The sequence below is a fragment of the Cottoperca gobio genome, chromosome 19 (genome assembly GCF_900634415.1).
Source record: "Cottoperca gobio chromosome 19, fCotGob3.1, whole genome shotgun sequence".
NCBI classification, from domain to species: Eukaryota; Metazoa; Chordata; class Actinopteri; order Perciformes; family Bovichtidae; genus Cottoperca; species Cottoperca gobio.
In genome coordinates, this window is record NC_041373.1 from 10,978,019 (window position 1) to 10,995,232 (window position 17,214).

Here is a 17,214-nt window from a genome sequence, read left to right on the forward strand (position 1 = left end):
CTTTATGTACAAAATAAATTAATATTTATTTTTTTCATTGTTTTTTTTTTACAGACCCCAGATTTGCCGTCTTGTAATGGAATGAAATGCTGTTTGATGTGGATTAAAGGGAAGTCAGAGACGAATGCTGAGACATGCTCTGATTTTTTAGCACAATCACTCAGAGGATTTGTTACATAAGCAGTGTTTTCCCGTGCATTTATACATATACTCGTAAACAGATTAAAGTGATTTAATATCTGAATCCTAGTCAGCATGACATGATATTTCCATTTAATGACAGCTCCAAGCTCACTGTGCGGCTCAGCTGTAGGCAAATAGAGGCTATTACTACATTTTTTATTAGTTTTTGTTCAGTCTATATTTTAAAAATCATTTTTTATCTTGTAACATTTTTTCTTTTTATATTTAAACCAATATAAATAAATATGTTTTGTCACTTCACATCCATAATGGAATCACTGCATCTATTATGCATTTTTTATTTTTAACAAATACATTAAAAGTTGTTAATTATTGCATATACATATAAAATATGTAAGTATAATAAAAATGAAGTAATATTTTGAGCTGTGTTGGAAAAGTGCCAATACCACAATCTAAAAATAATTCAATACAAGTAAAAGTCCTGAATTTACTACTTATTAAGTATTATAATTATATAATTAATTATATAATTATAATACTACGTATTATCTGCAAAATGTGCTTTTTTTGTGAAACGTTGAATCATTTTAATTCTTTGGGCCTTGTATGAAACAGTCTGCCTCAACTACACTGCTACATTTTAACCTGTACAAAGCTAAACATTTGGGGAACCAATGGTTTCATATTTAAAAACTAATTCTATTTTAGAATTGTATTTTAATGTTTTTATGTAAACAATGAGTAAAGCTCCCGCTTCTCGCGTACTGGTGAAATATATCGATGTAGGTATTGATACCTGATGAGGGTCGGACATGACCGAAATGTTGTTCATAAATATCTAGCAGGATCTTATGTTTTATGTAAAATCTTAATCTACAAGGTGAAAGAATTACAAAATTTCCCCCTGAAATGTAGTGGAGTAAAAGAACAAAGTAACAAACTACATATACTCAAGTAGAGCACAGCTACCTCAAAATGAGTACAGTGCTTGAGTAAATGTACTTAGTTACTTTCCACCACATAGCACAGCACATTCATTAATATATATTTTACATATATTAATATTTATTAATAAATGGTGGATTTGTTTTACCATGTTGTTGCAAACATTGCACACCTTTACATGTCACCCATGTTTGAGATCCTTTTTTCCTGAAACTTTACATTAATAAAACAAACTAAAATACACTAAACTAAACTAACTTAAGGTGATATAGCCCCTGGACAAAATGAAACACAGACCAAAATATTTTCAAATATTTATTCAAAATCAAGACAGTACAAAGACAGTACAAATATGTTACTTTGAAGGACCAGGCAAGTTTTATTTGTAGTTATATAGATATTTACTGTAGTTTAACTCAACTTATTTAAGATAGTTATAAGTTAAGATACAGTCAGATACAAGGTATGGGTTACAGCTATTAAATGACTCTAATTGTATTTGCCTACATTTGAAGGCATGATGAGAAACATAGAAAGTAACACCTAAATGTTCAACACAGACTCTAACTTTCTATATCTATATATACAAAGAAAATGTCCAAGCAGCTTATATACATCGGGATCTCTGCTTAAAACTCTTAAGTGGAGTTAGATGGTTTCATTTGTACCGTATGTTATTTACTGCTGCAAGATAAAACAGGGGAAATGTTCATATCTTGTCACATATGCATATATACATTTGAAATGTTATTTATATAAAAGCATTTTTTCTAGAATGACACACTCAAATGAATAAAAGCAGCTCTGTAAGCTGGTTACTGTGAAAACCTACAGTGGCACATTGTAATCATACAAAAGAGCGACCTCTGATGTAACACAGTAAAAATAATAACACACAGGTCCTTTAGCACTTTATAAGAAGCAGTGTCGTTTTTCATGGCCGTGTCATTCAGCTGCACGCTCCGATGAGCAAGAAGACATTTTTTTGGGTGAAATCCTACATCTGTGTCAAAGACATTAAATTACACTTTTCAGGAAAGTTATGCAACTTATGTATACACAGTAAGTCTTAGTAATCCTCTCCCTGGTTCTTCTTACTGCTAAAATGATGTAATCTTCCTCAAGACGGCAGTGTGGTGAATTATCTCCCACTGCACCAGAGACAGATAGAGGTCCTCTCTTTACCAAAGCCAGGACAACTGAGGTTGTCCACCTGTTAAATACCTCGTCTTAAGACGTACATATCTGTAAATCTTCACATTACACCCCCTTTTACCATTTACTCATGAATAATCTACATGTAGGTTTAACCTACCGGATCATCTCATGCAGGTGAAAACTCTCGGACTGTAGTCGTCACAAAGAACCTTAGAGAAGAAGTTTGTACGACAGAGTTAATAGTAACCTTGGTTGTTCTCAATGATTTTCTGCTCAAGTCTCATTTTAAGCTCTGACACAAAAGCAGAGCTGACATTTCCCTCTTTGCGGCGATTAGATTTAGCTTTTTTGGAGCCTTTGGAGGCCAGCACGCCGGATATTGTCGGGACCACCCGAGGCCTCTCATTGGGCCGTGTGTTACATGGGGGCGGAGGAGCGTTGGGGGGTGGAGGCTTCGGTCGCATACAGCTGGTGGTTCTCTCTTGATCAACAATGAGGAACTTATCGGCAGGGTTGTTGAATTTGACAACGGGCATGTTGAAGCTCCAGGGCTGCTGGTCCTTGGGTCGCCTCTTAATGATGCGGCGTGTCGGCATGATCCTATTTGACTTTAAGTTGCGCATATACATAGCCGTAGAGATCAAGACAGTCAGCCCTACCAATAAGCTAATGATAACAATGACCATGCCTAGAGCTCTCATAGGATTGTCCCTACTTTTCATTAAAAAGGCCGCCATAGGCCCCTTGAGAGGAGTCTGTGGAAGAGCAAAATAAAAAATAGTAAATAAATCAAGTCCAAAATGACTGAATCTAAGCGGTAACTCAGCATTTGTCCAAAGCATGCAAACATGAGATGGATGCGCAAAGCACTGACAGAGGAGGCCCAAACAACATGTCTACCAACAATGTGACGCTCCCACACACACATTCAGTCATCCATCTTCCTCCTGATCTACAGTACAGGACTACTGGTGCAGAGCTAACAACTATACACAGCACTAGTTGTTGGGAATGCATCTGGCAGTGCAGTGCGTCAGGATTTCTCTTTGTCATGTGACTGATGAGGGCTTAACAAGAGCGATGACAGTTAATGAGATCAGAACGAAATGATGTTTGTGTGAGAAAAATGGAGATAAAGTGAAAAAATCCAGGTTTAAATCCAAAGGAAAAGGTTCAATCTTTGTCACTTTGACAGCCTCATAGTCTGAGTCACGCTCTAGAAAAAGTGTTTTAAATCATCAAAAAAGATTCAGTAGTGTAAATATTATATTTTCAAATTTTAATTCCATTTTAGAATATTTTCCAATAAAAAAATTAACTAATAAAAAAGTAAAATAGATAAAAAACTTTCACTATTTTTATTTGTTTCCTTTAAATGTGCTCCAGTACTCCTTTACAGACACAAGCTAACCGGTAAAAAAAAATAGATATCTTTTCAAGGGCGATGAATGAAGTACAGCTGTCAAATATCTCTCACTTGATTCTGCGCACCACTTTGATATAGTTACTTTCAGGGTTGATTCTGGACTTTTTCACTGACTCACAGTACAGGATTGTGGATATGCAGGTTGTTAGTACAATGAGGGACGTGACAATGCTGATAAAAATTCCAAAAACAGTCAGTGGACGCTTGCTGAGGCCCATGAAGTATGAAATAATTCGACCTTTGATCTGAAAAGCATGATACACAACACAGAAACAACACCAAAGACACCGAGTCATCTCAACATGTAGAGTGAAGGAACGAAAACATGGTGAAAACATACAGTAACATATGGGTTAACGTAAATGAATGAAAAAATGTAAAGGATAACGCTGATGTTATTTTAGATTTTGTATTTGTATCCTCAAATTTACTGAAGAAAACAAAAAAACTGTTTGAATTTATACAAAAATGTGAAAAATCCCTAAAAGTAGTTGTACAGTTTGACCTCTTTCTTGGACCAAAATCTAATTTATTAACACGTACAACTGCAGACTTCATAGATTAAAAAAACCTTATTAATGATGTATTAACATTTATAGCTGCAAACTACATAATTATTAGAAAGTGCTACTTCATTACAACTGTGTGTCAAGGGAACGTGTGGCCCATTGTAACAAACCCAGAGAATTAGCACCAACTCTGCAGCTCTATGGAGCTCTTTAGCCTCTTTTAGCTCATTGTTTTGGTTTTATGCAGCATGCAGCTGTTTTTATGTAAAAAGCTCTGATAAACCAAATGTACCAACAGACAGATACAGTTAGGAACTGGCTAGTGAAGGAAGAGGAAGAATATCTTTCACGTTAGTGGGATAAATTCATCGTTGGTTTTGGGACGTGTTCATGATTAAAGCCTAAAAATGACCGGCATTATCCTTTAAAGAATATGACATCAATGAAGTGTGACTGGCTTAAACAAGGATGCTGAATTAGCAGCTGCACAGCATGACAACAATGCATATTATCATATGTTAAACTGCTTGAATCTACAGCTCGTGTTGCCTAAAGCTTGGGATAGAAAGCGCTGCGCTGCGAGCATGCTGCGAGCTGCGAGTCAGGACTAAGCCTTACCGCCTCTGTGATGTCGATGTTGACCACAGCTGTTGTGCTGAAGGATGGAGAGCCTCTGTCCCTGGCTTGGACCACCAGAGACCACTTGCAGTCCTTCTGCTTGGTGATGTTCTGCACAATCTCCATGGACTTGATGTACGGCTTCAGCTTGATCTCCCCAGTCTTTGCGTTGATATCAAACGCGTTGTCGGGATCGGCCGTCATGATGGAGTACTCGATGACGTTGTTCGGAGACTCTGCATCTTCATCCACTGCCTGTAAAAAGTAGAAGAATATTATAATACGGTTGCATATTTTTGATCCTTTTTAATAAGCTGCACACTGGACTGCCACGTTTAAATCAATGTATTCAAATAAAAGCCTAATATGTGTTTTGGAAATCACAAAACAAGTCCACAAGAGTCATGGAGATTATGTATAGTGAAACGGATCAGGGTATATGCACCTTTTTTAAGACCCTTTCTGTACATTTTAAAACTTTAACTTACTTTGATGTGTAACTCCATGGACCACTGTGTCAAAGAGTCATGAAAAACAATCATAGTGCCATAAAAATATCATAAATAAATCATAGTATAGTATTCCATGAAAAAGAAAAATCAGGATCTTTGCTGATATCTGATATGCAGATATTTCTGAACTCATTTTGGTCGGTTGTCACTGCAGATACTGAAATACGCACATATTCTTTTCCACCAGAACGTAAAGTCTGTATTGGATAGCAAACTATAATTCAGATAAATACAAAAAAAGCCCAAAGAAAGCACCAGCAGACAAACACACCTGCAACCACATTACTGTTTTACTGAATTCTGGGGAAAAACAATGCCCAGGTTTGATTACTGTCAGCAGACATAACAACCATTGCCACATGCATATTTTCAAATTAAGTAATTTCCTAAAACAGCTGGTTTCCTAACAGAAGTTACTCAAACACAAAGGAATAAGCCACATTAGGCTTTAGATACGCTGGCAGCACTCGTCATACAGTCATTGTTGGTTTTGATCTTTTCGTGGGATTTGATGTTAATAAGATACAAATAGAATATCACGAGCTTCATCCTCTAGTTTTGGTTGTAATGATTCATTTTCAAACATTAGATTTTCTGAGAAATGCCAATTGAAATTTGGGATTTTGTCATTTCAATATTTGCTCACAATGTTTTCTAAATGTCAGTGTGATCACAAACAACTCGTGTTCGATCGTCAGTACACGGGAGAAATGCTTTGACATCATGTACCTCTACTCTGACAGGTGTACCAATTATCATGGTCTTCTCCAGGAGTGTCTCATCAAACGCCGGAGAGTGGTCGTTCATGTCGAGGACGGTGACAAAGACTTCAGACAGGCTGTACTTGCCCTCTGAATCTTCCGCCTTGACGTAGAAGTTGTACTTAGACCTGACCTCCGCGTCCAGGCTGGTCCAGGGCTGCGTGGAGATGAGGCCGGATGAAGGCTGGATGGAAAACCTGCAGGTTCAGAGAAGTGTAGCACGAGAGCGGTGTTAACTAAAGCAGCACATCGCATCCTGTGAACCTCGACATGACTCACATCAACAGTACGTTATAAAAAGCAGATTTCCATCCTTTATCGCAGGGAACGAATGTGCAACTTTTAATCTGTGACTTCATCAAGTCTTAGTTATAAATATAATGTGTCCCCGCCACTTATGTTGTGTTTTTCTGTCCAGAATATTTGTTTATTTGTTTGCCTGATCATTCTGATGTAATTCTATGCAATGTTATTTTTGTTTTTCTTAATGCATTTATATATATTTTTACTCTTGCATTTCATTTCATTATATTTTACTTGTCTTTTTATATTAATTATTTGTCTTTTTGGAGCCTCGTAACAAAACTATTTCACAAGATTGTACTTATATAAGCGGAGTGACAATAAACTTCATGAAACTTGAATCAACCTTTTTGAATTTAGGTTACTTTGTACATACTGTTGTGTGTTTATCTTTGCAGTATTTGTCTTTATCTAATAACTCAATTACTACTTCAGTGAAATTTGATACAAAGTTGGGATTTGGATCAAGTAGCACCAACATGTTGCCAATTGTAAAGCACTTTATATTTTAATTCACAACTCCTGAGATGTGAAATGTAGAGACAGTTTTTACATCTCCAGATTTGTTACAGAAAATATTTGGATTAGTCTGACAATTGTTTTTTTTAACATATATCAAATTTGAGATACACTTTCATAACTCTCTTCGATATACTGTCAATGATTCATGTCTATCATACCGACCTGGATCCACAACATTTCAAAAAAATGTATTTCAAAGATTTTTTGTGTAGAATTTGAGATTTTCTGACTTTCCCAGTGATTGTATTAAAAACAAGTTGCCACCAGAATAATGTTACATTTGTTATAACCACACATAATCGTCACATCAAGTATCTTACACATAACAAATTAATCTACATCACTAGGTTTGTGTTTTCCGTCCAGGCTTACTGCCATTTCTTTCAGCTGCCTTTTCTGTCTTGTTTTTCCACTGTGAAATCTCACAAGTTTCCTCGAAGCTGATAACTTTCACACAAATAACTCATGGCGCCTCCTGAAGATGAGCATAAATTCTCACTTTTCCTTCAATGCGTGCTGCCTTACTTCCCAAAAGCTGCCGTTTATTTAGCTCCAGCTGTCACATTACATGTTAATTGGCTCTCGCTATGTGAGACGGACCAGGCTGTCTATTTTTAACTCTCCAATCCAATTAGGAGATTAGCCAGCATCATGCAGCCATTTTAGAACGAGCTGTTTGTGCAGCAGAGGCGCCAATCAAACTGGTTTCCTGCTTACCTCTTCCATCAAAGCAACAAAGATGAATCAAGACCTGCTGGCTGAGTTCACCAAACACCCTGAGCCTCTGAGCAGTCTTGAGTCATATACAGTACATCGAAAAAATTACTTTTTTAGTCTATGAAATGTGCTTTTGTGGAAGTGCAAGAGTTAAATATCTGATCAGAGCAAAACCTAAACTGGCAGGAGTGAAAGGTTTTTACTTACAAATCTGATCCTGATCCATAAATCGTGTATTTGACTTCACCCCAGGGCCCTGAATCTGGATCATTCGCCTAGAGGACGGGACAGGACAGAGATTAAAAGACCAATATTCATAGCACATGTAGAATATAGAATGAAACATGTACTCTTTATAAACAAGAGTGTTTACCAATCTGATACAAATGTATTCAATATAGTTACACTGGGGGCAAAAAACTCAACCAAGGTGACTGAAGGTTGTCCCTTTAGATGTTATTTTAATGCCGCTGGCTGAGGATAACCAGCCAGGGTCTTAAACTCATGTGGGTGGGGCGGGTTATAAATCTCTCCCTGTGGTGAGCGGGGATCAAGGTACAGGTCAGCATGATTAACCTTGAGGCAAAATTAAGCTTTTTACTCTACTCTGCTGCGTAGCTTGCAAATATTGCCTGTTTGCAGGATATGTACAGTATAATGGAAATGTGCTAATATGTCTCACAATGAATCGCCTGCCTGAGATATAACATAAAGTGCCAGAGTGTCACATGGACACTTGAAGTTCATATCTAGGACCAACAAAAACAAAGACGGGGAGCAGCAAGCTTTTTTTTTTGTGTGCAGCGGCAACCTGCTTTCATCTAATGAACTGCACTGAGTAATATGCATTTATTGGAGGAGTGATGGATTATATAATCCCTTTGGTCAGGTTAAAGCAGAGTTTAATGGTGATTGACTCACTGTTACAGACACAACGCTGGAGCCTCCGGGAGAGTTCTCAGGGACTCGGGCGATGTAATACTCAGACGTGAATTTGGGGACGTTGTCGTTGGTGTCCATCAGGTTGATCACTATGTCAGCTGTCGCACTGAACCTCTCAGGAGTGTCGATCTCCACCGCCAGCAGCTGCGGAGCGACACATGTAAAGTGTGATTAAATCAGCGCTGAAATGTTTTTAATCAATAACTTTATCGACAAACAACACTCACAGCTCTTTGAGGATGTAGTGCTTATTGTAAACCAGGGGTGGGGAACCTCCGCCTCCAGGCCGTATATATATATATATATATATATATATATATATATATATATATATATATAGATACGGCCCGCGAGACCATTTGATCCGGCCCTCGAGGTAATTCATAAACACACGCAAAAAAATCCACTAGAAAAAAACCCAAAAAACTCTAGACAGCAATAGTATAAAACAGGCGACTGACTGTTTTCCCTGGCCAAAGGTCAGGGTCCTTGAACACAACACGAGCGGAACGTGTCATCACGTGGTCACGTCATGTCAAACTTCAATATTAAACAAGACGGTCATTGACATCAGTGAGCGCAGCGTGGCGAGTGTAAAACAGAGAAAGCTGGATGCGGAATGTCTTATTTTCCAGGAGAAATGGACGAACGATTATTTCTTTGTGGAAGTAAAAGGCCAGTGTGTCTAGTTTGTGCTGACGTACATGCGGTGATGAAAAATAATCTCGAGCGTCATTACACCACGAAACATGGCGAACTGCACGAGTTGAAAGGACGAGTGCGTTTGGATAAAGTTAACGCTCTTCGGTGGAGTTTGGCCCAACAAGCAGCTCTCTGCAGAGCAGAACATACAAACATGGACAGATAGAGAGGTAGACCACCACACCAAGAACAGACTATTCCACCACTGCTGTGCAATTATCACTGCCATTTACAACACTCACTTTATTTTCTATCAACCACTTGGTACTTATATTATTTTTTATTCTATTTAATTATTGTTTATTGCCTTTTTACTTCATATGTTCTTTGACAAGATACATTTCTCCATTGTGGGACTAATAAAGGATTGTTGATTTCTGATAAAACAGAAAGAAACATGGATCAAAAAGTTGCTTTTTTACACTTTAGCATTAAAGAAAGGTGAAATGAATGGGCTGCGTCTTAAAAACATTTGCAGAAGTTATGAGTTCAATAATTAGTACGGCCCTCAAAGGATGTTGTAAAAGATAAAATGGCCCTTGATAGGAAAAAGGTTCCCCCCCCTGGTGTAAACCTTAATTGATACCTGAGGGTGATGTCAAAATAATAGCTTGTTTAATGTTTAGAAATGTTATATGCTGTCATTCAAGTTATTGCAAGATGAATTATTATTGTTTGTGTGTTATGATAAAATTAATACATACATTTTTTTAATTAATTTTAGTGGGTTAACATTTGCTAACATGCAAAGCAGCACAGCTGAGGCGAATGTCATTAGTTTAAACTTATATATATAGTTTAAAGTATATAAAGTAATAAATCGTTTTGAGCTGATGAAGGCGCTGAATGGAAAATTAAGAGATCCCCAAAGTTCACAAAGACCAAGCAGAATTTCATGACGATCCATCCAATAACATATTATATATATATTTCAAAACCAAAAGTAGTGGACAGACAGATCTCCTGTGAGCCATGCCGATAGTGTTGCTAAAGATTAATGGCCAATAAAAGCAGAAAGAAAAGGCAAATATTTGCTAGTTCCAGCATATCAAATGTGAGAATTTGGTACCTATAAAACTGTAAACTATAAAATCATCAACTAATAATTTAATAATGAGTTGCAGCCCCAGATTAAATACTGGAGTCATTTCAATAATAATAATAATAATAACACTTCTCTAATAATAAAGTGATATATGAAGTCAAACCTTGAAAGAAAGGGTTGGTCCCTTTTCATAGTCGATGCCAGATGTGTCTTCCACAATAATGGTCACCTGAGCTTCATTGAGAACCGTCTGGGGAACCACTCGCAGCACACGACTCGGCCCGACGAGTCTCAGCTTAAATTTAGCGTTTGCTCCCTGCAAAGAAAATCAGCGTTTACCTCTCTCAATCCCAATATGCCTGGAGAAAAGTACGCGTAGGGTACATTTGGGAATAAATGTACCTGGTCGGAGTCATTGACGGTGATCTTAAAGCCTCGGAGGATCTCCCCTGCAGGAGGATGCTCGTACATGGTGACCTCAAACTTGATCTGTGGTCCGTTCTCTCCGTAAAAGGTCGGAGGATGGTTGTTGAGATCCACCACCCGGACCGTCACCGTGGTAACTTCGGAGTCCAGCAGCTGATCGTTTGGTCCTACCTCAGACGCCTGGGTTCAAAAACCATCAATGTATTCAGTAGAAATAATAATACATGACATGTATAATAACTGCGAGGAGACAACGACATTACCTTGACTATAATTTCATATAATTCATTTGTCAGCAGAATTGGATAAGTTGTCAGGGTGATGCATCCACTGGTGCTGTTTATGTCAAAGACACCGCCACTACCTGGAAGATGAGAACAGACGTGCAGTTAGATGTGTCTGATAAAAAAAAGGTAAACACCTGTTTTCTTGATGTGTTGTTCTTACCGTTCATAATGGAATAATGTATTGAGTTAGGGTTGCCTTGATCTCCATCTTTAGCGTACACAGTGAATATTTCAGAACCCTGGAAGAAGAAATATATCATTATTATAGTTGCGCATGTTTACTGCACTAAATCACCTTCACTGGTGCATGAAGAATGAGAGGAGGACTTACGGGAAGTGAGACTTCATAGACGTAGCCAAAGTAAGGGGTTCCTATGAAGGACGGAGGCATGTCCTGGGCATCCAGTACATTGATGGTCATGGTGGCTGTGGAGGACAGAACCTGGTGCTTCCCTTTGTTCTTTCCACCTCCATCCTGAGAAGACAAACAGGGAGGCAGCACATTGTACAATGTTTGTAGTAGACTGTGGATTAACGATGGACAATGATGATAAAACAGTCTTAAAATAAAATGTAAAGTCTTGGTACAGGGGCTTTTATTTTACATTTTGTAGTTATTGGACACACTCAATGTAAGATTCAAGGTTTGTGTAATCTGTGTACAGGCTGCCCCCCCCTTCATCAAGTAATATCTGCAGTATTGATGTATTTTTGAAATCATTACATAAAGAGATTTTATTTGACTATAAGTGCATTCCAACTAAAATGATAAGATTAGAGGCCTCCCATTGGCCGCAAGTAACTAGATGTCCAGCTTGAAATGATTGAATGAGTTTCTGTTAACTACAAAATGAAATAAAATACGAGCGCTACATAATTGCAAAATGCACCTTATTTGTTAGATGTCTGTTTAAAACTGGTTTAAACTATTTATCCAGACTTTGCATGTCACATTCAATACAACTGTGGACAGTGGAGTATGTCATTTCATTAGGATGGCTACGTTAATTATATTATGTTTCAGAGATCAGCCAAAGATGCAGAGACATGTAAACAAAATGCCACAGTTTAGTATTAGTCTAATTAAGTTAAACTGATTATATTAATGAAACTGGTTGCATCACAGATCTTATACATTCATATATTCCATCATATAGTCTCAGTATCTGATTTGTTATTTACCAAACGTCATTAAAAAAGAAGCAGTGTGTTATTGACACACAGAGAAGCTTCGGCTGGAAAAACAAGCATCATATTGTTACTGACGGAAGGATTACACTTCAGGTTACTCACGCTGGAAGCAACACTTTAAACACTTCACCAGGCTGAGAATGTGGAAATTCAGCAAAGTGTTTGGTGTTCAGAAAGTTACAACGTGACTGCAACTCTCACAACTTTTTCTTGCTTTGATTTGATTATTGCTGATGTCGAAAACTGCAAGACCACAACATCGATGAATCTGAAAACACTTGGTGTCGTCGGAGAAACCTGCAAACCAAGCTGCTGCTCACGATGAGAATATGTGTTAAGGGGCACCTAGGAAGACAAACGTAAAGGGCGTCATGTGCGACGTCTCACCTTTGCAACCACCGTCACAAAGTGAGTGGGCGTGTTTTCGTAGTCCAAAGTCTCACCAGGTTTGACTCGGATGATCCCGCTGTGCCCATCGATGGCAAACTTGGCGAACGGTGAGGTCTGATGAAGTATAACGCCACACAGTTAGCAGCGGACACACATGTTATTTTTTACTTATAGAAATTTCAAACATGTTAACTCTTGACCTACCGTGACATTTTTCGACACACTTGTCTCAAAGGTGACACATGAAGTCTAACAGCTACTGTGCTTTCAGCTGTTGGCACCGACCAAACCTAAGCCCCTATTAAGCCCTCAGTGCCTTGCTCAAATGTAATTGAAATTTAATCCACTAGTAAAACCATTTCCAGACTGCTCTCTGGTATGAGATTAATCTTTCCCTCCACACACACACACAACACACCGCTCCATCACTCCAATGCCCTTTTCCTCACTCCACATGGCAGCACAGCTCTCATGATGTCAGCTTGTGATACTAAAATGTTTTTTTTATGGATTACAAATTGGAAAGGGAATTACACAATAGAAAAGCATGAATAAATCAAATATAGTCAAATAAAATAAGTATGTGTGTAAGAAATTGTAAACAGAAATGCTTGCTCTTGCTTTCAAATAAGGATTTGGGAACTGAGAGGATAAACTTGTTGGCAGACTTCAGGGTGATGATGGCTGGAGGCCATTGGTCACTTTTCAAACAATGTGTTACTGTAAACAAAAAGTAACAAAAAGTTCCGCCTTATAAAAAGATAGATGTAATAGTCTCAACAAAATAAAAGCATGAATTACATTTTAGGAAATATTTGGATGAATTTCTCTTCACCTGAGTCAAAATAACGATCTAGTGCTTCAATGTCAACACTAGGCCTCCAGTGTGTTCCTGGAAATGTAGACTTTAGCAAACAAAGCAGCCTTGTTTTAATTCATTTGTAAAATTTTCAAATCCAGCACTTAATTTTAGCAAGGAACCCGGGTCACAACTGTGCATCTCTGACATAACAACAAATTACCTGGAGATAATATGAGACGCTGCCTCCTGAGCCCATATCTCTGTCCACTGCTTGGACTTTGTAGACGCTACTTCCCGGAGCAGTATCCTGGTGAGACATTTTATAAAACACACTTTATTCTCAATTATATGTTTGACTCAATTGGCAGATTTAGATAATATGTATGTATGTAATACAGGGGTGTCAAACATGCGGCCCGCGGGCCAAAACCGGCCCGCCAGAGGGTCCAATCAGGCCGGCGGGATGACTTTGCAAAGTGTAAAAATTTGTTGTTTTGATCATAAAGTAAAATACTGTTCCTAAATTTCCCTCGGAATCTATCGATCTAGATACCTGTGACAAAATGTTTTGTGCCTTTGTAGACACATTGCGATCTGTAAGTTGTAATGCACATGTGTAAATGATAAACTGAAGAATAATATTGTTAAAATTGCACTTTCGGGTTGTTCATAATGTTTTGTAAAAAGATAGTTAATTAAATTTGAACATTTTCAGAATGTACTTTTCTGCACTAAAACGAAGGGAACAATTTTGAGTTGTGGTTATTTATAAATTATTATGCTGTTATGTTACTGGTCCGGCCCACTTGAGATCAAATTGGCCTCTATGCGGCCCTGAACTAAATGAGTTTGACACCCCTGATGTAATATGTATGTATTCGATATATACTGTACCTCTGGGATTGCAATAATGAAAGGCAGGTTTTGAAATTCCGGTGGTTCATCATTGGCATCAGTGACAAAAACTCTAACTGTCTCAACAACCTGAGAAGTAATAAGGAAACAAATAATCACAAATAAAAACAACTACACTAATTGGTGTTTAGTATTTTTTTGCAAGGCTGTAACATTTTTCAGAGATAAATAATGAATCTAAAGTGAAAAAGATCATTATTTTCTAAAACACAGACTGTAAGCATGTTAAGTTTCCTTGTGTTTGCATTCACAACAGCACATTGTATGATCATGTAGCTTTTTCACAGATCTATCTATCTCTTTTTCTTTCTTTCTTTCTCTCACATACAGAGTGTGTGTTGTAATCTCAATGGTGTGATTAATGGTAGTGAATTGATGACAATTATATTATATCACAAAAACAGTAAAAACTTACTTTATTGCGACCGTCTGTTATGCTCACGAGCACTGAGATCTCATCTTGTTTCTACAAAGAAAAGGTGAACAACACTTTGAGCCACAGTGGTGACAGATTTACATCAGGTTCCTTCAAAACAAGAGTCTCGTCGACGGGCTCACCTCTCTGTCCAGCTCCTGAATCAGAGTCACGTTTCCTGACTTGGACTCCACCCTAAAATATTCTTTGGAGCCCTTTTCAAAAGTCAGACCAAAGCGCACCGGATCCCCCTCCAGATCTGTACCATTAAGAATGTATATCTGTGTCCCTATGTGGTGAACATGACAAAGAAACAATAATAATAATATATAATAAAACACGGCATTTCTACGTTCATTAAAATCATGCAAACCCTTTGTTTCAATTCTTGTTTCTTATTCAGTGTAAATAACAAGTGTAATAATCAGGCCACTAATATTTCTTGTTTGCTTCTGTAAGTCTTGTTGTACGTCACAATCCAAAAGGTATTACGGTGATTATCTGGCACCTCAATAGCAATGTGATAATTTCATCTTTACACCTACGCATAGCATAAAAATAAATGAAGCAGATCTGTGATAGTTAAAATGAGACTTACCAACTGGTGTATCCTCAGAGATGCTGAACAAGGCCATGTTCCCATGTGTACTGCTGGGCCCATTATCATAAAAATATGGAGCATAGTCTGATTGCCCTTTAAAAAAAAAAAAAAAAAAAGCATGTTATTTGAGCCAAAGTGACTCCATATACTGTATAGAGCTGAAGGAAATGTATGTAAACCATATAGATTTGTCTATATTGTGTTCTATTTCTAATGGAAATGCTTATGTAATTAAGTGATAACTGTTGCACTCACTTGCTACAAAGGGCAGGAACCGAAAGCAGGGAGGATGAGGAGGATGGAGATGATTTATAAAATATATTTGGATTCTAAATTACCATTATCACAACACGAACATACTATCACACATTTAGATGAGACTTACAGGCAGCATGAGCAGTCTACACTAAGATGGACATGCCCTCTTTGCGTTAGAGGATTAACCAGATAAGAGCACGGCAAGAAGTCTTAACCGCACACAAAGAACACACACAAAAAAAAGAGCCTTACCCAAGGTGAAGTGAAGCAGGAGGAGAAGCAGTAAAGCATGCATTTTCTTTTCTTTCTTCATCCTGGTGGGGAGGCAAGGCTTGGCTGGCTCATGTGGAAGGCTTGGTTGGAGGGAAAGCGAGCAGCGAGCGAGCAGTCGTGCCCTTTCTGGAGGCGTCTCAGCAGCTCAGGAGGAAAAGGCTGGGGCAGATTCTCAGGCACTAATCCAGTGACGCATCCTTCCCTCCGCAGACATCTTCCACCACAGTGCTCTCGCTCAGATTTCACCTGAACAACTACACATCGGGGGGAGAGAGATCAGGCTTCACACAATATGGTGCGATTGTCACACCTCTGCATGGTGTGACAATGTACACAAGGCACTGCATCTCTTCTTACTGTTAAATCAAGGACTTTATGATAGAACATACTAAGACTTCTGCTGTGTTTGAATTATGTTAAGTTTACTCAAGCTTACACACTGGGAACCTCAAACAGACATCCTTTCTGTCATGTGCTGCACATTTGATTCTTGTTTGTTGATCAGTACGGACACATGACACATTTGGCTCCTCTGCCTGTTGTTTAAAAGGGTTTCAACAAACTTAGTCCCGCTGGCCTGAGGTTCCCCGTGGTTGTTCTCCTTGGCAGCTTGATGACAAACACAAGCCTCAGCTGCACTTCTGGATCTGTGATGCACTTATAGCCCAAGAGGCTTTCTTTGGCCTTTTGCAGTCCTCTTTCCCTGAGAAGCCCAGTGGCCTGGCCTTAAGACACAAAGCAAGGCTTTTACAAATAGTCAATGTTGTCAGTCAGAATTGTTTTTAGTCCCGCTTAATATAAGTATGTCATGTTACAGAAGATGTTTACCACTGTCTAAAATGGTCAGAAATCCTCCTGGTATGAATCACTTGCAGCTTAAGAAGGTCCAAACCTAAAGGTGTTCTCAAACGGAGACATACAGCCCAAATAAAATAAACAGCTCATCGGATAACAAAAAAGGGCTAAATTAAAAAAACAGTGAGGTTTTAATGTTACAATCGTATCTGATGACATTCCAGAGCTCCACACGTCACATTTATTTTACAACACCCTGGGAGATTTTTGCACCATATATAAATATAATCAGACCTTGACACTTCAGCCAGGTGTGTTAACTGTAGTGACTTACTCACATAGAGGTGCAGACTGGAGCACGTTCTACTTTCACAGGTTTAAATTAGTGTCTGACGTTCAACGGTACACGCTGCATCTTACAGCCAATGACAACTCTGTTCACTAAAATGAACAAAGAACAGTTCACACACAATAATTAATGCTGCTGAATATTAAAGATTTTAGGAAGATCTATGCAGACATAAAATGTCCTAATTTCAAGTAGAAGTTGCATT

At 38.2% G+C, this 17,214-nt stretch overlaps 1 protein-coding gene across 1 annotated transcript; it reads right to left on the reverse strand.

The window, feature by feature from the left end:
* Positions 1 to 1,403: 1,403 nt before the first annotated feature.
* LOC115024197 (cadherin-related family member 1) lies at positions 1,404 to 16,002 on the reverse strand. Its single transcript, XM_029455552.1, has 17 exons — positions 15,845 to 16,002; positions 15,332 to 15,427; positions 14,877 to 15,022; positions 14,734 to 14,784; positions 14,298 to 14,387; positions 13,624 to 13,710; positions 12,599 to 12,715; positions 11,352 to 11,495; positions 11,181 to 11,259; positions 10,997 to 11,097; positions 10,710 to 10,913; positions 10,471 to 10,623; positions 8,540 to 8,704; positions 7,826 to 7,893; positions 6,045 to 6,273; positions 4,804 to 5,058; positions 1,404 to 3,005 (listed from the first exon to the last, which is right to left on the reverse strand). Exons 1-17 carry the CDS (start codon positions 15,903 to 15,905, stop codon positions 2,487 to 2,489), a joined length of 2,565 nt encoding a protein of 854 aa, XP_029311412.1. The 5' UTR covers positions 15,906 to 16,002; the 3' UTR covers positions 1,404 to 2,486.
* Between the last annotated feature and the right edge of the window lie 1,212 nt (positions 16,003 to 17,214).